Raw genomic sequence first — 27,360 nt, 5'->3', positions numbered from 1 at the left:
TTTTATTTATGCCAACTTTTAAATTTTGCTGTGCCAAGGACTGAACTCAGGACCTCGTATATACCAGACAAATGCTCTACCACCTAGACACAGCCCCAACCTCCCAAACACATAAGGTTTAAAGAGATCATCATCAATTAGTACTGAAAGATGTAATTATTCATAATATGATCATCTAATAGCTTTAATAAAAGTTTTGCATGTAGGTTTCACAAAATGGTTTGAAATAACCTATTTTTAAGTCTGATAAATACTTTGCCCCTTTATCCAACATTTAGAAGCTAAAAAAATTTTAATCCTACTCTCTGAGTGTCACAAACTCATTTCATTCTTCAGTTGTGTGGTCTTAAAAATTCTTATTTAATGGGCCAGAGGGTAGTACAGTGGTCAGGCATTTGCCCTGCACATGGTGAACCCAGATTTGATCCCTGGCAACTCGTCTGATCCTGCAAGCCATGCCAGAAGTGATCCCTGAGCACAGAGTCAGGAGTAAGGCCTGAGCACCACTGATGTAACCCCTCCCCAACTCCTTATTTTAAAATTATGTAGAAAATGTTTATAAACTTAACACGATTTTAAACAAAATTACCAAAATTTTTTCATACATAAAACAAAATTACCCCTCAATTATCCACCATATTTATGCCTTATATTTTATCAAAAACCTTCAATTATTTACCTATTTAAATCAATTTAAGTACTTAAAATTAGTTTCATGAGCAAACTACTCTAATGTCACTGTAATAACTCTGTAATAAAGTTTCAAAATATCTAGCATGTGAATGCTCTATACTAAGGTTGTCTGAGTAAAGGATATTTTGATAGGAAAAAAAATCTTCCTGATGATTTCAGTAAAACATACCCTATATTCTGAAGCGTTGTAAATTCCCAGTTCAGACAAACCCATATTTAAATGTAAGAACAGGAAACCTTCCTTATTTGGAAATTCAGGATTCTTGATTTCTAATATTTCTTGCTTCCTGTTGCTGCTCTATCCTCAATCACAAAGGCTGCCTACAGATAGCCCCTCCTAGAGAGAGAGAAGCAAGTGTTAAAGGTAAGTGCTCAAACACTAAATCTCTGTACCTATGATAAAACACTACCTACGCAGGTTTGTCTGTTAATGGGAATCTCTGGAATGTCTTTCCCACTAACAAAGAGTATCATGTAATATGTAATACTACAGTCAAAATCAAATAAAGGTGATGCAGGAAAATATATCGTGATCACATTTAAAGCTATTCACTAGGACCTGTGTTTTCTTACTGATTGTTCCCAAACACACGGTCTGAAATGTCTCATAAAGAGCTCCCCTGGAGGCAGACTACATTTCTCCTGCCACACTCAAGCACTCCAGGGCAATCCTTATTGGTCCAGACTAGTAGCACTGTAGTGCTTTTAACAGTACTCAGAAATAGCTAATAGTAAATGAAATTAACACCAAATAAGAAAAAACATTTTATCTAACTACTCCTAAAGGACAATGGCTGCCAATAATAAAAAAAACCACCAAATAAGAAAAAGCATCTTCTTTTCATGTTCTTCAAGATGCATTAAAACAGCTGGGTAGAATTACTTCTGAAATTTAATAGTAAGACTTTCCTTTGCCAATATAGTAAAAAATGAAATTCTGTAAATTACTCGTATAAATCATTTTACAAATTCTGATATTTAAAACTAGGCTACAAAGAAATACAAATTAATTTACCTGAATTGTAAAAGTAGAATATTAAATAAAAATCAATCGCACATGTTTTAAGTTAATGAGTTTCACAATACAATGTTCTATTAAAGGATTCAAGTCGGGGCTGGAGTAATAGCACAGCGGGGAGGGCGTTTGCCTTGCACGCGGCCGACCCGGGTTCGATTCCCAGCATCCCATATGGTCCCCTGAGCACCACCAAGGGTAATTCCTGAGTGCAGAGCCGGGTGTGACCCAAAAAGTAAAAAAAAAAAAAAAAAAAAAAAAAAAAGGGGGATTCAAGTCATAAATTCAAGTTCTGGGGGAGTCAGAGCTAGAAACATTCATTCCATCCTTAAGAATGAAGCTACCCATCATGAAATTTGCATATAAGTGGATCAACCTGGAGAATATCATGTTAAGTGAAATGAGTCAGAGAGAGAGGGACAGACAGAAAGATTGCACTAATTTATGGAATATAAAGTAACAGAATGTGAGACTAACACCCAAGAACAGTAGAGATTAAGTACTAGGAGGATTACTCCACAGCTTAGAAGCCGGCCTCACATGCTGGGGGGAAAGGCAGCTCAGACAGAGAAGGGACCAAGTAAAGGGTGCTAGGGGGGCCCACTCGGGATGGGAGATGCGGGCTAAAAGTAGACTATGGACCGAACATGATGGCCACTTAATACCTCTACCGCAAACCATAACACCCAAAAGGAGAAAGAGCGAGCAAAAGGGAATGCCCTGCCACAGAGGTGGGGTGGGGTGGGAAGGGCGGGGTGGGGATGGTGGGAGAGACGCTGGGATCATTGGTGGTGGAAAATGGGCACTGGTGGAGGTATGGGTGATCGATCATTGTATGACTGAAACGCAAGCATTAAAGTTTGTAAGTCTATAACTGTACCCACAGTGATTCACTAAAAAAAAAAAAAAGAAGAAGATACCTAATATTGCAATATTGCAAGCCAAAATGCCCAAAAAGGTGGGGGGAGGGGAAAGAAAGAGAGAGAGAGAGAGAGACAGAGAGAGAGAGACAGAGACAGAGACAGAGACAGACACAGAGAGAGAGAAGAAAAACGGCTGCCAGAGAGATAGACAGGGGATGGCAGGTGATGGGAGGGAACCTGGGGACACTGGTGCTGGAATACTGTATGACTGAAATACAATCACGAACAGTTTGTAAGGTCTATCAGTGTTTCAATAAAATGTTAAAAAAAAAAAAGAATTAAGACACACACACAGGCTTAAGTCACCTATTCAACAGGTTTTATTTAGTGGAATAACTTATCTAACAATCTTACATAAACTATAAAAATAGAACCAATGTTGATAGTACTCCACAGATGTTTTTATTGTTTAAAGAATTATGTAATCGTCTTGGTTCAGGAATAAGAGAAATAAATTTTGTCAAAAATAAAAATTCAGGCAATAAAACCTTGCCAAATTATTGTCTATTAAAAGTAATCTAATCACTAGAATAATGTGCACATTTCATCCACAGCATAATTATCTCTATATAAAACATAAAAGCAGTCAAGAGACATGTCAAGCTGACATATTTTGATTTGGGCATAATGTATGAATTAAAAAATACACCCCTCACCTGTCTACCCTGAACAGCATTTAATTTAGTCAAGAACTGCACATCACCACAGTAAAAACTCATTTCTAATCTCATGAAAAAAAAAAAAAACTTTTGTAATTTAATTTTTATTTTGTTAACTTTTTTTCCCAAATTGAAGCTATCAACCTTGATATGAATGGAAGACTGAGATAAGCTGAGGGAAAATAACTTATGAGGAAAACTAACAAAAAAATTTAATGACACTAACAAAGAAAATATATTACTTAAGAGATAAAAGAAAGGTATATTATGAACCTCTAACCACATGTCCTTTTATTTATTTATCTATTCATTTATTTATCTATTCATTTATTCATTCATTTATTTATTTATTTTGCTTTTTTGGGTCACACCCAGCGATGCACAGGGGTCACTCCTGGCTCTGTACTTAGGAATTACCCCTGGCCATGCTCAGGGGACCATATGGGATGCTGGGAATCGAACCCGGGTTGGCCGCGTGCAAGGCAAGCGCCCTACTCGCTGTGCTATCGCTCCAGGCCCCACATGTCCTTTTAATTAACATGCTTCAGCTTCAAATGCTTGGAAATAGTCCTGAATCCCAAAACTAATTTCTTGGGGACATACCCAGCAATGCTCAGGGATTACTTCTGATTTGGTGTGATGTTCAGGGCTTACTCCTGGCTCTGTGCTCAGGGATCACTCCGGGAGATGCTCAGGGGACAATATGTAGTGCCAGTGATCAAACCTGGGTCAGCCAAGCAACCTGCTGTACTAATCTCTCTGGTCCAAGTCCCCAAACTTAATTTTTGCGACTTTTGGGGTTACAGCCGGCTGTGCTTAGGGCTTATTCCTGGCTCTGTGCTCAGAGATCACTCCTGGTGGGATTCTGGGGATTTCACATGGGATTTCAGGGATGGAACCTGTCAGCTGTGTGCAAGGCAAGTGCCCTATCAACTGCACTAGTGCTCTAGCCCACCCCCAAAACATATTTTGGGGCCATACCTAGTGGTGCTCAGGACTTATTCTTGGCTCTGCACTCAGGCATCACGCCTGGCAGTCTCCGGGGACCATATGGGATGCTGAGGACCAAACCTGGGAGGGCCATGTGCAAGGCAGGTGCCCTGCCTGCTGCACCTCCTGACATTCAGGGCTTACACTCGGCTCTGGGCTCTATTAGAGTGAACATTAGTAAAATTTAAACTATGAATTAATTTTTTTTAAATCATTTTAATTTCAAGTTATTCCTTGAAGCTTTTATTTAGTAAGAAATTATAGTTCAAAACCCTTGCCTTGAATATCAAAATATATAAAGACCCAAGTGAATATAAGAAAGCCTTAGGGGGCTGGAGCAATAGCACAGCAGGTAGGGTGTTTGCCTTGCAACGACCGACCCGGGTATGATTCCCAGCATCCCATATAGCACCCTGAGCACTGCCAGGAGTAATTTCTGAGTGCATGAACCAGGAATGACCCCTGTGCACCACCGGGTGTGACCCCCAAAAAAGGGGGAAAGGAAGCCTTAGCATAGGTCCTTAGCATGACTGATGGTTAGTAGACTATGAGCATAGATAAAATTTGTTTTTAATTCTGAAAGCCAAAATAAACTTCATGCTTCTCTTTAAAAACAGGGGAGGGGGACAGAGCAATAGTACAGTGGGAAAGGCTCTAACCTGGCATGCAGCCAATCCAGGTTTGATCTCTAGAACTCTATAAAGTCTCCCCCAAGCCTGCCAGGAATGCTCCCTGAGCACAGAGCCAGAAAGCCCTGAGTACTGCCTGCTGAGTGAGGCCCCCAAACCCGAAAGTGGGTAGGGAAACAACTGGAGAAAATTAGAGAACAGATCTTAATTGCCAATGATTGTGAAATAAAAATCGAGTGAATATGAAATCTGATTCTACTTGTCAAAGTACATACTTCAAATTAAATGTTTTTCCAACTCAATATATATTCAAGCTGAAAAATTTAATTCGGGGCTGGAGTAATAGTACAGCATGCAGGGCGTTTGCCTTGCACGTGGCCGACCTGGGTTTGATTCTTCCATCCCTCTCGGAGAGCCTGGCAAGCTACCGAGAGTATCCTGCCTACACAGCATAGCCTGGCAAGCTACCCATGGTGTATTCGATATGCCAAAAACAGTAACAACAAGTCTCACAATGGAGACATTACTGGCGCCCACTCGAGCAAATCAATGAGCAAGGGGATGACAGTGATACAGTGATGTTTCACAAAACACTGCCTCCAGGTAGGTGACCCAGTGGTCCAGCTGGGAGACACTATGTTCACATAGAGAAGGTAAATTCTCAGGGGAGGGCTATGATTTTTCTAAAAAGGGGGCTGTAGGCCAAATGAGCCAATGATTCTCAATGTTAACAGCCATTTTTAAGGGGCATTTAAAAAGGGAAAAAACTAAATATCTGCTTTCAAGATTAATTGCTTCTGTTTTGACAATACAGGTTCACTCTTCCCCATAAAAATTTATGGTAGCATAGCAAAGTACTTTCTTTTTAATGCAATTTGGCTTCAGTCAGATGCATAAATATAAGAAAGCCAAATAATCCTTGCAGCGCTATCCACAATAGCCAAAGTCTGGAAACAAACCAAGTGTCCAAGAATAGACGACTGGATCAAGAAACTAGGGTATATATACACAATGGATATTATCTGGCCATAAGAGAAAACAAAGTCGTAAAATCTGATGCTCTGTGGAGGAACCTGGACAGTGTCCTGCTGAGTGAAGTTAGTCAGAGGGAGAGACACCCACACCAAATGGTCTCTCAAACGCAGCATGTAAAAAAGCACAATGGGGGAATAACAAACACCCAAAAGCAACGTTCTCATTAAACGAGAATGTATTCAATAGGAAACGTGCCACTTGAAGGGGCTGGGGGATAGGACAGGGAGGGGCAACGTCTTCAGCGGAGGGAGGAGGAGATGCTGGAAGTGGGAAGGTATTGTGTGGGAAACCCTACCATCAACAACACTGTAATCCACAGCACAGACCCTGTTTTTCTTTTCAAATAAGCACCACTCATAGAAGCCGACTGTGGACGGGAGGCAAGTGGGGTGGAGCCACTGGTGGAGGGAAGGAAGTGGACACTGGGAAGGAATTGGTGTGGAAACATCTATGCCTGAACTCCAATCATGAATAACTTTGTAATTTTATGGTGACTAAGTAAAAAGTAAATTAAATCTTCAATTACAATTTTTAAAAAAGCCAAATAAATACGATACCCAAAGAAGGAAGGTGAAAGAAGACAAACACTTTTAAGTTACTACTTTCACCATTATGTATGCTATCAAGTATTTTCAATTTAAAAATATTTAAGAGCTCAAAACAAAAGTTAAAACCTGAAATGTTAGGCATTCTATAGTAGTGTTTGAACACGTGCAGTCTCCAAGCTAAAAGTTCCACTTTAGGGGTTGGAGCGATAGTACAGTGGGTAGGGCATTTGCCTTGCACGCGACCAACCCGGGTTCGATTCTCAGCATCCCATATGGTCCCCCAAGCACCACCAGGAGTGATTCCTGAGTACAGAGCCAGGAGTCAGCCCTGAGCATTGCCGGGTGTAACCCAAAAAGCACCTCCAAAATAAATAAATAAAATAAAAGTTCCACTTTATGCTACTCTAAAGAAATCTGGGAGATATATATATATATACACACATATATATATATACATACATATACACACACCATGATAAACATGTCTCTTTGAAAGATGCACAGAGAATGTAAGGAAAGATGGTGAGCCACATCTTTTTTATACATACTAATTTTTGTATGACAGTGATAGTGATACAGTGATACTAGTTTTTGTAGAGAAAATGGTTATAGTTGAACCTTAAACGTAATCACAATAAAATAAAAAAAAAATCACTGCAGAAATCGTCTACTCATTTAGTAGTTTGCTTATCTGCTTAGAGTAAAGCAAACCAAGGTGCATTCAATCTAACATGTATGAAAGCTTCCTTTGGGTGGCAGAGAAAAATATGCATTCAATAATCAATGCTCCGGGGCCGGAGCATTTGTACAACGGGTAGGGTCTTTGCTGTCCACGTGACCTACCCAGGTTCAATCTCTGGCATCCCATATGGTCCCAAGCACTGCCAGGAGTGATTTCTGAGTGTAGAGCCAGGAGTAAACCCTGAGCATTGCCAAGTGTGGCTCCCCCACGAAAGAAAGAAAGAGAGAAAGAGAGAAAGAGAGAGAAAGAAAGAAAGAGAGAAAGAAAACAGATATTTATTATCATATTAATTCAAAAAGCTCATAACACTTTGTCTAAGTATACATTTTGTCTACTGCTCAGTACGTTCTTGCCAAGACCAATACATTTTACTATAATCAAAACTGTTTCTAATTGTACTATTATAAACTCAACTGGTGTAACAAATCTTTTTCACCACCTAAAGAACTCTGCCTCAGAAAAAGTATAGTTAAGCTTTTCTTTTCACATTATCTAAATTTTTGTTGTTTTCTGGTCAACACCCAGTGGTGCTCTGGGGTTATTCCTGGCTCTGCATTCAGGAATCACTTCTGACGGGGCCGGGCTGGTGGTGCAGCACATGGAGTGCTAGAAACCGCACCTGGGTCGGTCTCATGCAAGGCAAGTGCCCTATCTACTGAGTATCTCTCCAGGTTCATCCTTTCCACATTATTAATGAAAAATTACAAAACCAAATTTCTGTATTGCACATTAATACAGAACCCCTGTATTAATGTGCAATTAATTCTATGTGCTTAGGGACAATCTGAATGCAGCTAATATTAAAAAATATTTTTTATCACCTTTATCATTCTATACACTGAAGATCTACCTAGAAAACAGAGCACAATTAACATGACAGAGTATTTTTATTTCACAATTTATAACAATTGGGATTAAAAGAAATAATCCAACTCAAGTATTATTTGTCCCAACCTGAATCAATATAACATGAAGAAGTTCAAAATGTCCAGTTTCTAAATCATTTTTGTCAAACCTTAATAATAAATCTCACCTAACATTAGTTCACACTAAATTTAAAATGCAGATTAGAAAATACAGTTCTAAATTCATTTTGCCTCTTAAAGTATGAAATCTTGGTCAGGTTACAGAACACAGGTGGAGGTATACTATTATATCTGCTCTGGGTAGCCCTCAAAGTTAATATAAAGTAAAAAATCAAATAATCTATGAAAAATGTAAGAACAAGGCAAAGAGAAGATAAATTATTACTTCTAGACAAAAATTCCAAGAGGGTCAAATACACTGAAGATGAGAGTATCATATTTCAACCAGAAATAGTATTTAATTTGCTCTTTAAGTTTAAATTTGCTCTTTAAATTTAAAGGTTTTTTTTTTGAGGGGGGCGGGTCACACAGGGGTTTTACTCCTGGCTCTGTACTCAGAAATTACTCCTGGCATTGCTCGGGAAACCATATGGGATGCTGGGAATTGAACCCAGGTTGATGGTATGTAAGCAAATGCCCTACCCGCTATACTATCGCTCTGGCCCTAAATTAAAAGTTTCTGTCTTTTTGTTTTTAAGGGGAGAGTGCAAATACAGTCCCTGACTACCACAAATTATCCACATTTAAGGCAATCACAAGATCAGCACATCCAAAATGCAACGGCTAAGTCTTCTGGAAAAACCACCTTTGTGATCGTATTATCTTGCCTGCCAGGTAAGTTATATTACTTTTTTAATATAAGCATTTAACTTAAAGTAAAAGATGATTAGAAAAAAATTAGAAGGGGTATGATGCTGCCAGCAGGTCAACCTGTACCTGTGGGGTGAGTGCATCAGCAGCCTGATGGTGCCTTCAGGCTTCCTGACACCCCAAAATTGCCGCTGTGTCTTTGGCCAGACCCCAACAACTTGGGACCAAGTTTACCAAGAAATTAAACAGCCGACAGTTAGGTATGTGGGAGCCACACCCACAAACCACCTCCGGCTCAGCTATATAAGCTCATTTATTGGCCTTATCTCAGAGACTCATAGATAAATCTCAAGAGAGACCATAAGCGACAGTTAACCTCAGACACACGCATGGCTGAACAGACTGGGGTATATCGGAGAGGGCAGGTTGGCCTGTGCCTGCCAAGCAGAACTCCCAGGAGCCACTTGCTTCCACAATCCAAAAATCACTGCCATACCTTGGCCTGACTCCACCGTCTCAGGACGTACCTCACCAACATATAATCTGCTGAAAATTAGGGTATGTGGGTTTGTGACTGAAATCTCCAGGATTTCATGGAGTTGGGGTGGGCTACCTCCCCCCACTTCCCAATACTCATGGGAGCACTGGCAGTCACCCCCACGAACCAACTCCAGTGCCACCCTGTAAACTCTATTACTGGCCCTGCTTCAGAGATCTCTAAATAAATCTCTAAAGAGATCAAAAGCCAGAGACACAGAAGTGAGTCCTGGAAGAAACCACAGAGCCGGGGATCTTTCGAGTCCCACACCAGGGCACCCCAGAAGGAGCAGGAGCAGTCTCCTCGCCTACTCCAGATGGAGTCCCAGAGACCAAAGCTTCCACGAGCAAGGCCCAAGAATGCGGGTTCCAGGATGAATTCTCTATGCCTTATGGCGGCAGTGGCACCAGGCTGTCCGCCCGCTCATCAGCCTGGCCGTCACACCCACAATGTGCCTCCGGGCACCATCTTAGCACACCAACAGCCCAGGTCCAGGAACATCCAACTGAATCCCAAAATGGCTTAGTGCTCTACAGAAATGTCTCTGGAACCCAACCATTTACAATCTAAGATTCCAGAACTGGGTGGCCCAAGATATTAAAAATTAGCAATGGACAATAAATGATCTAGCATCTGGCCCTGACGGGCAGGCTTGAATGGTAGTGGGAAAATTCGAATAAAACATAATGCCCAAAAGTAGAGAGAGAGTATTGGGGAAGTTGCCTGCCATGGAGGCAGGGTGAGGACTAGGATGGGGAGGGATATTCTGGGACATGGTGGTGGATAGTGTGCACTGGTGGAGGGGTGGGCGTTTGATCGTTGTATGGCTAAATCTCGAACATGAAAGCTTTGCAATTATACTTCACAGTGATTCAATTAGAAAAAAAAAGTAACGTGGCGTTCATGACCAATTCAAACAGCTTACTCAATGGCTGAATAAAGAGCAGTATTTCTACATTTTTTAAAAAAAGAAAGAAAATTAGAAGAAAATACTGAAGCAAAGAAATAAACCACATTACTGTAAAATAATTTATAAAAAGCAGTTATAAACTCTTTAGGTAGAAAAAAAACACATTAGGGAGTTAAAATAAATTTATTTTTAATACTTATTCATGGACTTACCTCTGCCCATTTAAGAATACAAGTCATGCAGAAGACATGATTACAGCTTTCTGGAAAACCAACTTCCTTCTCTAACAGGCAATTAAGACATATTGGACATCTGTCGGCTTCATTGTACAAAAAACCAGTGGTAGTAGTGTTATCTTTGTTTTCTTTGTCTATAAAGTAAAAAGTCATATATGCTTTTAATATTTCCAGACCAACTCATGTATTTGTGGAAGTATAATACACTATGTAATTCTAAAATGCTCTTTGCTAATTACTACTCAATTAGACCTAAAATACATAACAACAAACATACTTCTTTTTCCAATGCTACCAACATCTTAATAATTTATATTTTTAATGGGGAGTACCTTCTTTTTCATTAATTTCAGTCACAAAGCTCAAAATTTATAAGATTGTGGGGCTGGAGCAATAGCACAGTGGGTAGGGCGTTTGCCTTGCACACGGTCGACCCGGGTTCAATTCCCAGCATCCCATATGGTCCCCTGAGCACGGCAGGAGTAATTCCTGAGTGCAGAGCCAGGAGTAACCCCTGTGCATCGCCGGGTGTGACCCAAAAAGCAAAAAAAAAAAAAAAAAAAAAAAAATTATAAGATTGTAAATCTCCCATTCACATCTAATCCTTTGATCTCAGTTCCATTCAGTTTTCCACTCAGTCCTTGAAAAGATGTTTTTGGTATGGTCTTCAAGCCAATGTTCTGCCTTCAACACACTTGTTTCTCCGTTTCTTTGCTTGCTTATTTCGACTCTGGAAAATCCTGTGTTCTCTTAGAATATGTACTTTCCCCTTTCTCACCCCTCACATCTTTCTAAATAAGTTTCAGTAAAAACTTTCTTGCTTCACTTACACACAATTTTTTTTCCATGCAAGCAATAAACAAGCAAATAAGTACACTCTTCCAAATTTCCTCCACATAAATGCTAGAACATAAAATACACACCTGAAATATTTTTGTTTTACCTGATTTTACTCACTTGTTCTCAATCTTTGGTTATTACAAACAATGCTGTTATTTGGAAATGTTGTTATTTCACATTTTTAATAATGTATATCTTTAGGAAACATTCCTATAAGGAACTTGTTAGACTAACATACATGTACATTTGTAATCTGAATAAAGACTGTTTAAATTATTCACCTCAGGGTTTGTACTAATATAAAAATTCCACCAGATATAATACTACATACAAAAGAATGTATTGCTGACTTATATAAGTAAATATTTTTTTTTTGAAATTCAACATAGAATAGCTAAAATGTGAAAAGTGTATCTAAACAGAAAAGCTGGATATCCTGGGACTATCCATGTAAGTCCATATAGAGCACTTCTCACGAGACTTAACCCTTGGGTCCACCCCAGGTAGGGACCGGTCCTGAGAGAGTCCAGCATTAGGTAAGACCCTCAAGCAGGGCTGAGTAATCCCGGTATTTGTTAAGGAAAAAGGAAATAAACCCTCTGAAAGAACATATCCTTAATTTAGCTACTCTAGAATCTATCAGTTAAACTGATCCAACCTGTTATCATAAGCAAACACAAACAAAACTAAGAAAATAAGGTGATTTAAAAATCAGCAATAACAAATGAGAGAGCATGGCAGGTAGGGTGCTTGCCTTGCACACAGCCAACCCAGGTTCAAATCCAGGCACCCCACATGGTCCTCTAAACCTCACCAAGAGTGATCCCTGAGCAGAGCATGGAGTAGTAAATCCTGAGTATAGTTCACTGTGACTCAAAAACAACCCACAAAAAACAGAAAAAGAGACTTAAGATTTATTTTTTGTATCTTATATGCTATATTTCACTGTATAACTGTCATCCCGTTGTTCATCGATTTACTCAAGCAGGCATCAGTAACATCTCTATTTCTCTCAGCCCTGAGATTTTAGCAGCCTCTCCTTACTTGTCTTTCCCAAGAATTGGAGGCTCTTTCAGGGTCAGGGGAATGAGATCTATTGTTACTGTTTTTGGCATATCAAATATGCCACGGGTAACTTGCCAGGCTTTTAAAGATACTCTAACTTCAAACAGCAGAATTTTCAAATATTACACAGAATTTAATTAGATACAGAAGAATAAATATGACTAGAAAAGACTTTAAAAAAAACCTGTCTAGACTCTTAAAAAACAGTTATAAACTGTGAGGAAACAGTTTAAAAATGAGGCCAGAACTAAATATAACATTAAATTAAAATCCAGAAAAAGATAATAAAGTTCAGGCAATGATTAAAGCATTAAGAGCCAGGAAATTTAAAAAAAAAAATCCATACTTAGGAATAAGATAGAAAATAAGGTCTTTTGCTCTCTCCGCAGCTGCACGAGCTTGACTCCAGATGCCAGCTAAAGTTTTCGGCATGGGCAGCTCCTCACAGAATGTCTCCAGCCTGAGAACTAAGCTGCAGCCCCATGCCCGCCCAGGAGGAGAAAGGTATTTCTCTCTTGCCTCTTCCTTGCCAGGGGTGAAGGGCGTGGTGACCACCATATTATGACGACCACAGATGGGGTTTACAAGCTTGCAATGATCCAATACCTGGAAGAAATCTCCCTGGACTTAGTTGCTAAAGTACAGAAATTCAAAACTACATGATCTTTTATCTCTTCACAACAGGTCTGACTCTAGTGGAGAACTCGTAACAATAATAGTGAGGTTTGTGTTGAAATATTGAATGTAACCAAAGTAAATAGAAAGTAAAGTGAAATTTATCAGTTACAAGGGGGGGGTGCGGGAGGGCAGGATGGGAGGTGCACTGTGTTTTTTTTTTGGTGGTGGGATATGGGCACTGGTGAAGGGATGGTTGTTTCAGCATTGTATAACTGAGACTTAAGCCTGAAAGCATTGTATTTTTCCACATGGTGATTCAATAAAATAAAATTCTTAAAAATTAAGAAAAAAAGAAAATAAGGTCTTTAAAGCAAAAAAGAAAAAGCTTATAAAGAAAAAGCATGCAAGTTTGAAAAAAGATCACTTAAGAGCAAGCAAAAAGAAAACCAGAAAAAGGATAAATCGCATCTTCAATATACTAAGATTAGAAAATAGCAGCAAACAATACAGAACTGCTTATTTCTCAATACTTCTGAAAAGGATAGACTACAAAAGAGTTTACCAACAGATTTTCACTAAAGGAATTTCTTAAGTTTTTGTGAGGAAGTGGGTGGAAAGCAACAAAAATGAATAAAAACAAATTAACAGTTCTGTATTTTGAAATGCATACAAGTAAACAGTTTGGAAATAACAAGTTTCAACATACAAACTACAAAAATGAAGTTACCTTCCATATCTTCATACTCCTGATCTCCCACATTTATGGTATACATAGTTTTCTTCTTCATCTCTCTTTAAAAGGGTATTTCCTGTAAGTTCAATCAGAAGAGAATGTTTATGTTTGCCGTCTCCCAATGATTTTTAAAAAAATACCCGGTACCACAAGCAATGATTTCACATATAAAATAACAAAACACAAGCCAAGCCAGAAAATTCTGTGACTAATACTGTTTTACAATCCACGTCACCAATCAGCACACACTTTCCTTAGTAAAAGGCCTCGTGAGAGCAACAATAACTAAACGATAAAGTAAGTGGTACCGACAAAATAGGCAAACCTTTGAAAAGAGATCAACTTATCTGTTTTGTTTTTGGCCCACACCCAAGCACAGGGATATGCCTTCAGAGAACCACATGGGCTGTTGGGTTAGCTGCATGCAAGGCAAATATCCTACCCTCTGTATTCTCTCTCCAGTTCCAAGATAGATCAATCTAAACTTGAGTTTTCAATGATGATGAAGCATGTCAGGTTATTTAAGGCAACTGAAAGAGAAACACTAGGCTGGAGAGTTCAGTGGGCTGCAGCATATGCTTTGCATGCAAGAGGACTGGGTTTAAGGCCCAGATTCGATTACCTGCACTACACAGTCCAGGTGTACTCAGGAACCAAAACCAATGCCCCCCCCCCAAAAAAAAAGGCACACCATATTATAAAGGTAAAAATAGCACTTACCCATTTACTTAGGCTTGTGAATTGAATGAGTGAAAGTGAGGGACAGGAGATAGATACTCAGACACAATCCTCAATTTTATCAATTATGATACGTACATAGAGTTATTTTTGTGTTAGAGTCTTAAATAATTTATACATACAAGTTAGTACAAACTGGAGCAACAGCAGAGCCGGTAGGGCATTTGCCTTGCACGCGACCAACCTGGGTTTGATGGGTTCGATGCCTCCATCTCTCTTGGAGAGCCCAGAAAGCTACCAAGAGTATCCCGCCCACACGGCAGAGCCTGGCAAGCTACCCGTGGTGTATTCGATATGCCAAAAACAGTAACAACAAGTCTCACAATGGAGATGTCACTGGTGCCCGCTCGAGCAAATCGATGATCAATGGGATGACAGTGCTACAAGTTAGTACATCAAAGGTATGACATCAAAGGTACATTTTATTTGCCCAGAAAAGTTCTCTATTAGAAAAAATGAGAAATGGAAGGCCCACATATTGGCTCAAAAACAAACTGTACAAGAGCAACCTTTTCCTATCGTGAGTTGTGTGGATGTTCCTTTGGGTCTCTGAGATCCAAAAGTCCAGAGCTTCTTGATGCCCTGGACAGCCCAGGCAGCCCTGAAACCATCACATGCCACAAAATGAGTATACAGAGTTATACAGAAAGCCCTAAGGACATAGTTGGGATTGCATGAGAAAAAGAGAAAGAAGGTTGAGAGGTTGGGGTTTCGAGTACAAAAAAAAAAATTTAAAGCAGGTAGAGTTTTTGCCTTGAACACAGCCGACCTGAGTTCGATACCCAGAATCCCACATGGTCTCCTGAGCACCAACAACAGTAATTCCTGAGTGCAGAGCCAGGAGTAACCCCTCGTGTAGCCAAATAACAAACAAAAACAGAGGATTGAGCAGCTCATGAACATTCAAAAGAAAGCAGAAAAGATGGCTGGTCTGAAGCTCTACCATAACTGAAGTCTAAGCTCTATCATAAACAGTGCCATACTGAGAAAGTAAAAATAAAAAAGATTGTAAGATGAATGAAAAAAGAAACACCAAACGAGAAGATTCCACAAGGAGCAGTACCTGTGAGTCTGCTGGACAGATAGGGAAAATCCCGAGCTAAAGTTCTTTCCAACTTGATTAAACAAGAAAAGAAAAAGTGGGAAAATGGAAAGTGCTTCTGCCCAAAGTGCATGCCCAGGGAGAAACAGAAGTATTCAGGTACTGGAACAGGAAGTAGGAAGAAGAAAGCGTGGAAGAAGATGGTCATTAAAGTCTGCTTTGTTGGAGGCAGCTACACACAAAAGTCACTTAAATATGGAGATCTGTTAAGCCAACGCATTCATATACATATATATACATGTATGTATATATATATATATATATATATATATATATATTATTGAATCACCATGTGGAAAGTTACAAAGCTTTCAGGTTTAAGTCTCAGTTATACAATGCTCGAACACCCATCCCTTCACCAGTGCACATATTCCACCACCAAGAATCACAGTATACCTCCCCCCACCCCACCTGTGTAGCTGATAAATTTCACTTTACTTTCACTTTACTTTGATTACATTCAATATTTCAACAAAAAACTCACTATTATTGTTTGGAGTTTCTCCCACGAAAGTCAAACCTGCTGAAAAGGAAACATTTGATAATTTGTTTTTCATTGCTGAGAATGAAGAGACATGAGGTCGAGTGGCCGCACTAGTGGCCGCACAGTTTTGGATTTCTGTTTTTTTTTTTTTGTATTTTAGTAACTAAGTCCAGAGAAATTTATGCCAGAAATTGCATCACTGCAAGCTCGTATCTCTCTGCTACTTTATATTCCACATATGAGTGCATGCAATCTTTCTATGTCTCTTTCTTTCTGACTCATTTCATTCAACATGATACTTTCCATGTTGATCCACTTATATGCAAATTTCATGACTTCATCTTTTCTAACAGCTGCATAGTATTCCACTGTGTAGATGCACCAAAGTTTCTTTAACCAGTCATCTGTTTTTAGGCACTCTGGTTTTTTCCAGCTTGTGGCTATTGTAAACAGTGCTGCAATGAACATAGAAATGCAGATGTCATTCCTACTATACCTTTTTGCCTCTCCAGGGTATATTCCCAGGAATGGTATTGCTGGGCAAATGGAAGCTCAATTTCTAATTTTTTGAGAATCGTCCATATTGGTTTTTTAAAAAGCCCAAGTAACGCATCCTGAACTGAAAGCCACTCTTTGCTGACCAATACTTAGTGTAAAGAAGAATATCTCATCTTATCTGCATACAACTTTGGGTGTTATCATCAAAGATATTATCACTGAAGTGAATGTGAGTGAGATGGGCCTTGTTACACAGGAAGGCAAGGTTATTTGGGAAAGGTATGCCCAGGTTATCAGAAATCCTGAAAATGATGGATATACAAATGCACTCTTACCGGTTAGACAGCAGTTTCATACAAGTAACTCCTTATAATTTCGGAAGACCACACACTAGTCAGGAAAGCCACCACTACCAAAAAGTCTAATATATCTGCAGTCATTAAGAAAAATAGTGCATAATCCATTAAAGTACGAAACATTTCTGGGCTGGAGCAATAGCACAGCAGGTAGGGCTCATTTCATTGGCTGCCTTGCATGCAGCCAACCAGGGTTCAATTCTCAGCATCCCATATGGTCCCCTGAGCACCTCCAGGAGTAATTCCTGAGTGTATGAGCCAGGAGTAAGCCCTGTGCATCGCCAGATGTGACCCAAAAAGCAAAAATAAATAAAGTACAAAACATTTATATTGCACAAAACATTAAAGTGGTTTGATTTAAAAAAATATAAAAAACTGCAAAGCAGAGGGGCTGGAGCAATAGCACAGTGGGTAGGGCGTTTGCCTTGCACGCGGCCGACCCGGGTTCAATTCCCAGCATCCCATATGGTCCCCTGAGCACCGCCAGGAGTGATTCCTGAGTGCAGAGCCAGGAGTAACCCCTGTACATCGCCAGGTGTGACCCAAAAAGCAAAAAACAAAACAAAACAACAAAAAACTGCAAAGCAGAAAATAAATCAAAGAATTATGTACAGGTTTTAGTGAATTTTAAATTTATTTATTTATTTATTTATTTATTGGCATGGGGGGGGGGAGGTCAGGGGAAACCTGGGCGAAATCCAGCAGAGCTTTTAAGCTGAGACCTCCATATGCTAGAAATTTCCTTTAAACTATCTCTCGGACCTCTGTATTAAGATATTGGAATAAATCAGGATTAATTGGCTTAAAAAAAAAGTTAATGCAACTACAGTCTGCCTTAGTGTCAAGATCAAAACTCAGTCTACATTTGCAACAATTTAATTCTGACACTTCCTTTAAAGACAAACTATGACAAAAAATGTTCAGGGATGATGACTAAACTGGTGACAGCCCTGGAAACCATGCCGTATTCAAAAAGATAAAGTAGGAAGGATGCTTAGCCTTCGAGGAACCAAGTAAGGATGTTAGTAGTTACTTAGTAGTTCTCTTCAAATGAAACAGGCAATTCTGAAGAGAGGACAACAGCCCACCAGTGACAGTACTCAGGCAGAGGCCCGGTGACTGCTTGTGGGATTTTCTTTTTAATTCTATTCAAAGTTGTACTGATTGTAATAGGTATGCATTTTAAAAAAGAAATACTGAATGCATAGTACTGAGCAAAGCAAATTCCTGCTTTTATAATTCTGGTGAGAGACAGGAGAAAACAAATATATGAGTACTGTCAGATGTTCAGAACAAATAGGGAAAATCAAGGCCCAAGAGGAGTACAGTGAGTAAAGGTGTTTGCCTTGCAACAGCTGACCCAGGTTCGATTCCCAGCATCCTGTACGGTCCCCTGAGCCTGCCAGGAGAGATCCCTGAGGACAGAGCCAGGAGTAAGCCTTGAGCACAGCCAGCTGGCCAGTGTGAGTCCCCTCTGCAAAAAAAGAGGGAGAGGGAGAGAGGGAGAGGTAGATGAGGGGAAATAAAATTATAAAATAAGACAAAACAAAAACACACGGATAGAGAGATACCATAGGGCTTAAGGTGTATGCTCTGCATAAGACTAAACATAGTTCATTCCCCTTAACCACATGGTACCCAGCACTGCCAGATACAGCCTTAAGGGTTTGCTGAGGAATGTAAGTGTGGCCCGTGGCCCGAGTAAACCCAGCACTGTTGAGCTCAAGCAGCACTACATCTGTGGGCACTTGTATGGACAACTGCAAGCTCAGCTGGCAAAGAATTGTGGGAATGGCCTCTGGAGCACTGCTTAGGAGACCCCCAAGAAATGGAAAAAAAGGAAAAGAAAAAAATTATCATGTTTCAGAATTTAAAACACTTGAGGCAAAAAGCATTGGTACAAACTTGTTTTCAGAAACTCAAAATTCACATTCCACACAAACTCTGGAATACATGGAAGTGTTCCAGGTCAACTACAAAAGCACATCCAAGGAACAGTACATACAGCAAATCAAGAGAACGTACAGCAAATCAAGAGAATAGTGCTCCCAATAGTCAACAGTTCACTTTCAAATCCCCTCTCCTTGCTTCCCCCTCCTGTCCTTTAGGCAAGCTGTGATACCGAAAGGCGACACCCCAGCAAGACCACAAATATTAGAGACCAGCACACCAATACCTGAATCCCCATTCTAATATCAGGGAATGACTGTTATTACTGACATAAGTATTACAGGTAGAAGTAGAGAAATAGGAAAAGGTAATAAGATTGTTGCTTACCCATACAACTTTAACTTGATGAGTTGCACAGCAGCACTGTCATCCCGTTGTTCATCAATTTGCTCGAATGGGCACCAGTAACATCTCTATTGTGAGACTTGTTACTGTTTTTGGTATATTGAATACGCCATAGGTAGCTTGCCAGGCTCTGCCGTGTGGGCAGGATACTCTCGGAAGCTTGCTGGGCTCTCCGAGAGGGACGGAGAAATCGAACCTGGGTCAGCCGCGTGCAAGGCAAATGCCCTCCCCGCTGTGCTATCACTCCAGCCCAACGTGATGAGTTAATACTACTATTTTGTAAAAAGAGACAATCAGCTTCTTTCTGGCTCTATTTCTTCACTCTACTTCCAAACCCAATTCTGCCATCATAAACTCTAACACAGAAGTGCAATACTATAAATGGAAGACGTGGGATATGGTAAAAATTAAGAACTATCCCTATGTTGGGTATGACCGCCTAGCTACTGGAAAATGTGAGATCTCGGCGGAAGAGGCCCAGTCCCAATCTGAGCAGGCTTGGAGGTCTCAGCCCCGGGTCCCACATATCTGGGTTCTTCTGCTGGTACCTTTATGCGTGAGGCTTGTCTGAACATGTGGAGAGGGGCCTTGAGCATGGCTGACACAGTCACTCCCGGGGACTGCCCCCCGGCACCGTGTAATCCCATCAACGGCCAACATCCAGAGACTTAAAACCAAGTTCCCGGAAGCGACATCTTATAGCCTACTTCTCCCTCTGGAAGAACCTGGCAAGCTACCAAGAGTTTCCTGCCCACACGGGAGAGCTTTGCAAACTCTCCATGGTGTATTCATACGCCAAAACCAGTAACAAGCTGGGTCTCATTCCCCTGACCCTGAAAGAGCCTCCAATGCGGCATCGTTGGGAAGGACGAGTAAAGAGAGGCTTCTAAAATCTCAGGGCTAGGACGAATAGAGACGTTACTGTAACCACTCGAGAAATTCGAGGATCAACAGGATGATGATGATGATGATGATGATCCTTATGTTGGTCACATAGAAGCCAAAGACAAAGCATATTTCAAGAAAATGCAAAATATGTATCAATTCATATGGTTGAGGTTTTCAGACCAGAGACTTTCAGAATCTTTGAAATGGCTTATCCCTTTCCATATTCTATTCCCATGCTCATCCTAAAACAAATCTTTCCCCAAACTCAATCTACACTCAATGACAAAAAAACTAAAAACTCTGAGATCAGGCACAATGCAAGGATGTCCATTCTCTCCACTATTATCCAATATAATTTTGGAAATTCTCACAACAGCAATTGGGCAAGCAAAAGAAACCAAAGGGATCCAAACTGGAAAAAACATCAAGCTTTCTGTATCTGCAGATGACATGCTAATATACACAGAAGATGCTAAAGACTTTACTAAAAAGCTCTTGGAAATGATAAACCAGTATAGCAGAATAGGGGCTGGAGTGATAGCACAGCAGGCAGGGCACTTGCCCTGCATGTGGCCGACCCGGGTTCAATTCCCAGCATCCCATATGATCCCCTGAGCACCGCCAGGAGTTAATTCCTGAGTGCAAATCCAGGAGTAATCCCTGAGCATCAGGGGATCATATGGGATGCTGGGAATTGAACCCGGGTCGGCCACATGCAAGGCAAGTGCTCTGAGCATGCCGGGTATGACCCAAAAGCCACACACAGACACAAAATTAACACAGCCGAATAGCAGATTACAAAAATCAATTAAAAAATCAGTTATGGGGCTGGAGCAATAGCACAGCGGGTACGGAGTTTGTCTTGCACGTGGCCGACCTGGGTTCGATTCCCAGCATCCTATATGGTCTCCCAGCACCGCCAGGAGTAATACCTGAGTGCACGAGCCAGGAGTAACCCCTGTGCATCACTGGGTGTGACCCAAAAAGCGGAAAAAAAAAAAAAGAAAGAAGAAAAACCAGTTGCATTTCTATATATAAACAAGGAGCTAGAAAGAAAAGACAACTTCATTCATTTTTTGTTCAGTTTTGGGGCCACAGCAGGTGATGCTCAGGACTTACTGTTGTCTCTGTGCTTGGGGAACATATGGAGTGCCGGGTGTGAACCCTGAATAGGCCACGTACAAGGCAAGCACCCTGCCTGCTGAACTCTCTCCCTAGCCTTAAGAAACCTTTAAAAGTGTGTCCCCAAATTGTTAAGTGCTCAGGAATCAACAAAGGAGGGGAGAGACTAAATTACAAAAATCAAAGTCACTACTGAAAGAAATCGAGCAGGAAAAAAATATATCCCAAAGCCATGGATTGGAAGACTTGACATTGTCAAAATGACCATTCTACTCAAAGCAATATACAGACTAAATGCAATTCCCATCAAAATACTGAAGACATTCTTAAAGCTCTTAAAATAAATGATGCAAAAATTTATATGGAATCATAAAACTCCCCCCAAACCCAAATTATTCTGAGAAAAAAAAACATGGGAGTTATCATATAACCTCATTTAAAACGATGCTTTATAGCTTTATAGCCATAGTGAACCAAAACTGCACTGCATGTACGCGAAAAACAGTAAGACTCCCAGACTAATGGAATAGAATTGAGTGAGAGCTCAGAGATAAACCCTCAGAAGTATGGGAAGTTAATCAATGGCAAATGGCTGCATTAAATTAACCTAGGAAAGCCTCTTCAACAAATGGTACTGAGAAAACTGAACAACCACACACACACACACACACACACACACACACACACACACACAAAAGAAAAAAGGAAATATCTCATATTATAAAGTTATTCAAAGTGGTTTAGAGAGGGGGCCGGAGCAATAGCACAGCGGGTAGGGCATTTGCCTTGCACGCGGCCGACCCGGGTTCGATCCTCGGCATCCCATATGGTCCCCCAAGCACCGCCAGGAGTAATTCCTGAGTGCAAAGCCAGGAGTAACCCCTGAGCATTGCTGGGTGTGACCCAAAAAGCAAAAAAAACAAAACAAAACAAAAAAAACCCAAAGTGTTTTAGAGGATAAGACCCAAATCCACAAAACATGCTAAGTAAAACATCGGCAGAACTCTTCCGGATACAAACCTCAGAGATATCTTTAATGACTGCAGTCCACTGGAAAAGATAATAAAAACAAGCAAAAAGGGGTGGACTATATGAAGTTAAAAAAGATTTTGTATGGAGAGCTGGAGCGACAGTACAAGTGGCCGAACTGGGTTCAATCTCTGGATGGTCTTCAGAGGACTGCCAGAATAATTCCTGATCACAGTGCCAGGACTAACCCCTGAGCATTTTTGGATGTGACCCGAAAAGAAAAAAAGAAGTTTTAGTATGGCAAAATAAAGCCAGGTTAAAGACACCATTCTCTGGGAGAAAAACTTTGCATCCCAGGTATCAAATAAAGGGCTAATATCCAAGATCATGATTTAATTTTAGGCCACACCCAGCAGTGCTCAAGGGATCACTGGGGTGCTAGGATCAAATTCGGGTCAACCGTAGGCAAGGCAAGCACCCTACCAGCTCTACTCTCTCTGAATCCATCAATAACCAAGATTTTTAAAGCACTCACAAAGTTCAACAACAGAAACATAAAAAACTGGGGAGAAGAGATGAAGAGACACATTCAGAAAGAGGATCTGCAGTCTGCCAGGAGTCTTATGAAAGTGTTTCTTACCAGCTGTTTTCAGGGAAATGCAAATCAAAAGAAAAATGAGCTCTCTCACACCACTGAGAATGCCAGTGTTAGTGGTGGTGATGTGGTGAAAAATGAACCCTCCTCACTGTTGATGAGAATGCTGTCTGTTTCAGCTTCTAAGAAAACAGTACAGAGATTACATAAAAACTAAGACTAGAGCTCCCAAATAACTCAGCAATTCCACTTTTAGCATCGATCCCAAGAAAAAAAACAGTAATTAAAAAAGACGTGTGCACACCCATGATCATTCTGCACTAAGTAAAATAGCCCCGATACTAGGCAACAGAGGCTCAAGAACAGATGAATGGATAGGTTGTGGTGTACACACACACACAATAGGAGACTACACAGCTGGAAGATAAAATCTTGCAGTTCGCTGCAACTTGGATGGAACTGGAGAGCATCACAGGTAAGTAAGCCAGAAAGAACACAAATATGCTCTCACAAAGAAGTAACAGTAAATCAGGACAAATCCCTGGTTTTTTATTGCAAAACTGAGATCACCAATCGGGGGACCAGGGATGGGGAGAGGAACAGGTGGGCCACAGGAAAGAGGATGGTAAGTCTTGAGCACTCTCGTGGTGGTGAAGCTGCAGAGACTGTGTACACCAAAACCGAAAGAACACCATCACAACCACAAAGGCCCTCAACCAGACACACGCACAAAAATACAGACGCGGGGCTGGAGCGACAGCACAGCAGGGAGGGCGCTTGCCTTGCACGAGGCTGACCCAGGTTCGATTCCCAGCATCCCATATAGTCCCCTGAGCACTGCCAGGGGCAATTCCTGGGTGCAGAGCCAGAAGTGACCCCTGTGCATGGCCGGGTGAGACCCCAAATTAAAAAAAAAGAAATGTTCAAAGGGATTCTAGCTATCTCACAGGATTCAAGGCTGAAAAATCTGCTTATCATAGGATAGGCTTTCATTACTTAAAAAAACCCTTCTGTTTATAAAAGACTATTACATACTTTAAAAAATGAGCAAAGTCTGCAAAATTTAAATTGTCAAATAGTTAAACCACATCTTATACAAAAATTTAATTCTGCACTAATTTATTAAGATTTTTGTTTACTCAGAGAAAAAAAAAGTTAAAAATACAAAATACAGGGTGCCAGAGGGATAGTACATCTGGTAGAAAGTCTTGCATGCAATGGACCCAGGTTTGATCCCTGAGCCCAGAGCAAGGATTATGCCCTGAGCACCGATGGATGTGGCCAAAAGAACAAAACAAAACAAAACATAGGACTAAGTAAGAAAATTTGAATTTTCGTTTCTCATTTTCTCCTCTGCATGTACCTGATAGATAACACATTTAAAGGAGGGGGGAAAAGAGGCTAAATTAAGCCTTTAAAGTTAAAGGAATACCTAGAAATGTTGTTAATACTTAAGTTTTTAATACTTATTCTCATATCACAAGCCTTCTTACCCTTAAGACATTTCAGTTAGATCATCAGTTTTGCATCAAACTATTCTGGGGCAGAAATTATAAAAATCAGTGCTATTTCATTTCACTTTCACCCAGCTGCTCCCATAATGGACTTGGAGCCAACAGAAAAAGGAACAATAAAATATAAAAAAAGACCTACTCCAGAGAGTACAATTTACTTATAAGACATATTGACAGGGTAACTATATACCTTTAAATATTAAGCTACGTATAGGTACTGAAGACAAAAAGGAAAAAAAAAAAAAAGAAATACCCTGCAATGAACTAGAAGCAGAAAAAGCCACATCTACATAAAATATACGTATTTAAAAAATTAAAAATGAAGTAACCAGGGATGGGACTCAGCAATAAGAGCATTTGTCTCCAAGCACCTGTGAGGCCTGGTTCCACTGCTGACACTGGCAAAATAAAGGAAACACTGTAGCACTGTCCTCCCCTTGATCATCCATTTGCTCAGTGGGCATAAGTAACATCTCCATTGTGAGACTTGTTACTCTTGTTACTGTTTTTGGCCTATTGAATATTGAATATGCTATGGGGAGCTTGCCAGGCTCTGCTGTGCGGGCGGGATACTCTCGGTAGCTTGCTGCGCTCTCCGAGAGGGATGGAGAAATCAAACCCGGGTTGGCCGCATGCAAAACAAACGCCCTACCCACTGTGCTATCGCTGCAGTCCAAAAAATAAAGGAAAAAGAAAACAAAATAAAGGAAAATTAGGAGAGAATGCGGAGATAATGGACCCCCTTATACACCGTTGGTGAAAATATAAACTGCTGCAGCCATAACGGCAGTATAGAATGCTTCAAAAAATTAAAAAATAGAAATTTCATATAATTCAGCCATTATACTTTTATGTATTTGCCCAAGATAATGCAGCATTATTTATAGTAGGTACGAGCTGGAAACAACCTAAGGGTATTTTTGGGTTTTTGTTGTTGTTGTTATTTTAGGTGTTTGTTTTTATTTTTAGGTTTTAAAAAACCTAAAAATGCAATATACACTAATTTAGGAAAATTAGCAAATAAAGTCAGTCATTTTTAGATTAAAAAAAAAACTATCACTGTATCACTGTCATTCTGTTGCTCATTAATTTGCTCGAGTGGGCAACAGTAACGTCTCCACTGTGAGACGTTTGCCTTTCACGAGGCCGACCTAAGTTGATTCCTCCGCCCTTCTCGAAAAGCATGACAAGCTTTATATTAGATTCTTGGCAGTGACTGCTGCAAACAATGTGCAAGAACTCTAGAGACAATCTAAAGTTTGCCTATACTTCCTGTGTTGATAACTGAAATTCATTTTAATACCCATAAATCTGAGTGACTTTACTGTTACTTTTAGTTTACTTGATAAATGTCAAGAAGGTGTTTTTGTGCATTGGCAATGGTGATTGAAAAAGCACTTTTCTGGTCAGTGCCAAGAATATAAAACTTGTCATGCTTTTCGATACTACGCTCCTTCATGACATGCTCTATAAATATCAATCATCTAATTTATTAAAACTTAATTTTTTAAAGTTTACCATGAATGAAAAACAAAGTATTTTTATAATGAAAGTCTGAAATCAAACAGAAATTAGATTGTATAGAAAACAATTGTTCAAATGTAAAACAAGTATGAAAACTGAAGTTTACAAAAACCATCTAAAAGAGAAATCAAATCTCCCTATTTCCTTCAACATTTATGTAGCATCATCTCCTCAGGAGAGTTTGTGCTATTGCAGGTGTGTTGAAAAAGAATTATATAAATCAAAACGTTAAACAACACTTAACTATGAATACGAAAATGGAAGTCGTCATTACATTTCAAACTAAGGGATACTGAGGAAGTTTCTTCTTCCAGGAAAATAGAATACACATTTAACTTGGTAATTTCACTAAATTAAATGATAAAAGTTAGAAATTAATGGAGGGGCTGGAGCATTACTACACTGGGTAGGGCAGTTGCCTTGCACTCGTCAGTCTGGTCTCAATCCCTACACCTCATGTGGCACACTGAGCCCCACCAGGAGTGAACACTGAGCACAGAGCCAGGAGTGTGAGCTGAGCACACTGGGTGTGACCCAAAACCCAATATGTAATATGGAGCAGCTAATTAAAAATTCTAAAGTTACACTATAACTTTTGCAACTGGACACAAGAGACCGTGATCTTAAATATAAACTGGTAACTGATAATTTTCTTTCCCACCTGTGACTTCCGTTAGCCCGAAACAAAGAAACTGGCCACTGATGAAATGGAGGGTGAAGGAGTGAGAGGCACGTTAGGGGGAGCCTAGGAGCTCTGGAGCATATGGAGTAGAAGAGTCTCCCAGTGCTCAGAAGGTGAAATCTTTCCCCCACTTCCCCTTTTTCTTCCTTTCTTTGTTTTGGTGCTTCTTTCTTCCCGTCCTAGTTCCCAAAATGATGTAATCCTGAAGTGATGGTGACATGAGTGATAGGACAGGGCTAGTTTGAGACAAACTAGTAGGAGACAAATGGAATTATCTTCACTGAATGAAGAATTTCTAGAATAATCTCAAACAGTTTTCCTATCCTGCCTGTTGGCTCTAGATGCAATGGTGAAAAGATGTAACAATGAGATAAGGGAAGACCAAGCTTCCTAACAAGGGGGTTCAAGAAATCTAAAAAAGAAGTTTTTGAAATTGAGAAAATATATGAATGTAAGACACTGAGAGTCTCTTGCCCACACACTTGGCTATCTTCCCTGGGGCCCCTCGGAGGGGATGGGCTCCAGCTTCCCTCCCCACCCCAAGCAGAGCTCCCGGCAGCCGAAGACCACCGGAACCTAGCTACAGCCATGCTTGAGGCCCCTCTTCACATGTTCGGACAGGCCTCACGCATGAAGGTACCGGCAGAGGAACCCATCAACGTGTAATCCCATCAACAGCCAACATCCAGAGACTTAAAAGCGAGCTCCCAGAAGTGATATCTTGTAGCCTACTTCTCCCTCTG

The 27,360-nt window shown here is 40.3% G+C and overlaps 1 protein-coding gene and 1 pseudogene across 2 annotated transcripts in view; one reads left to right on the top strand and one right to left on the bottom strand.

Moving 5' to 3' along the window:
• The window catches only part of SCAF11 (SR-related CTD associated factor 11), a 90,176-nt gene that overhangs the window by 39,065 nt on the left and 23,751 nt on the right, over positions 1–27,360 (bottom strand). The window contains exons 2-3 of one of the 2 annotated variants that reach the window (XM_055141409.1): positions 13,845–13,926; positions 10,571–10,728 (exon numbers count right to left, since the gene is read on the bottom strand). In XM_055141409.1, coding sequence (XP_054997384.1) covers positions 10,571–10,728; positions 13,845–13,905 — 219 coding nt within the window. In that variant the 5' untranslated portion in view covers positions 13,906–13,926. Of the gene's footprint in view, positions 1–862; positions 1,031–10,570; positions 10,729–13,844; positions 13,927–27,360 lie in introns of those variants that run through there. The other variant, XM_055141410.1, reaches the window with a different exon arrangement.
• Positions 15,203–17,250, top strand: LOC101553812 (ribosome biogenesis protein NSA2 homolog; annotated as a pseudogene).

The sequence above is a fragment of the Sorex araneus genome, chromosome 6 (genome assembly GCF_027595985.1).
Source record: "Sorex araneus isolate mSorAra2 chromosome 6, mSorAra2.pri, whole genome shotgun sequence".
NCBI classification, from domain to species: domain Eukaryota; kingdom Metazoa; phylum Chordata; class Mammalia; order Eulipotyphla; family Soricidae; genus Sorex; species Sorex araneus.
The sequence above is the reverse complement of the archived record's forward strand: the minus strand, read 5'-3'. Positions and strand labels throughout refer to the sequence as shown.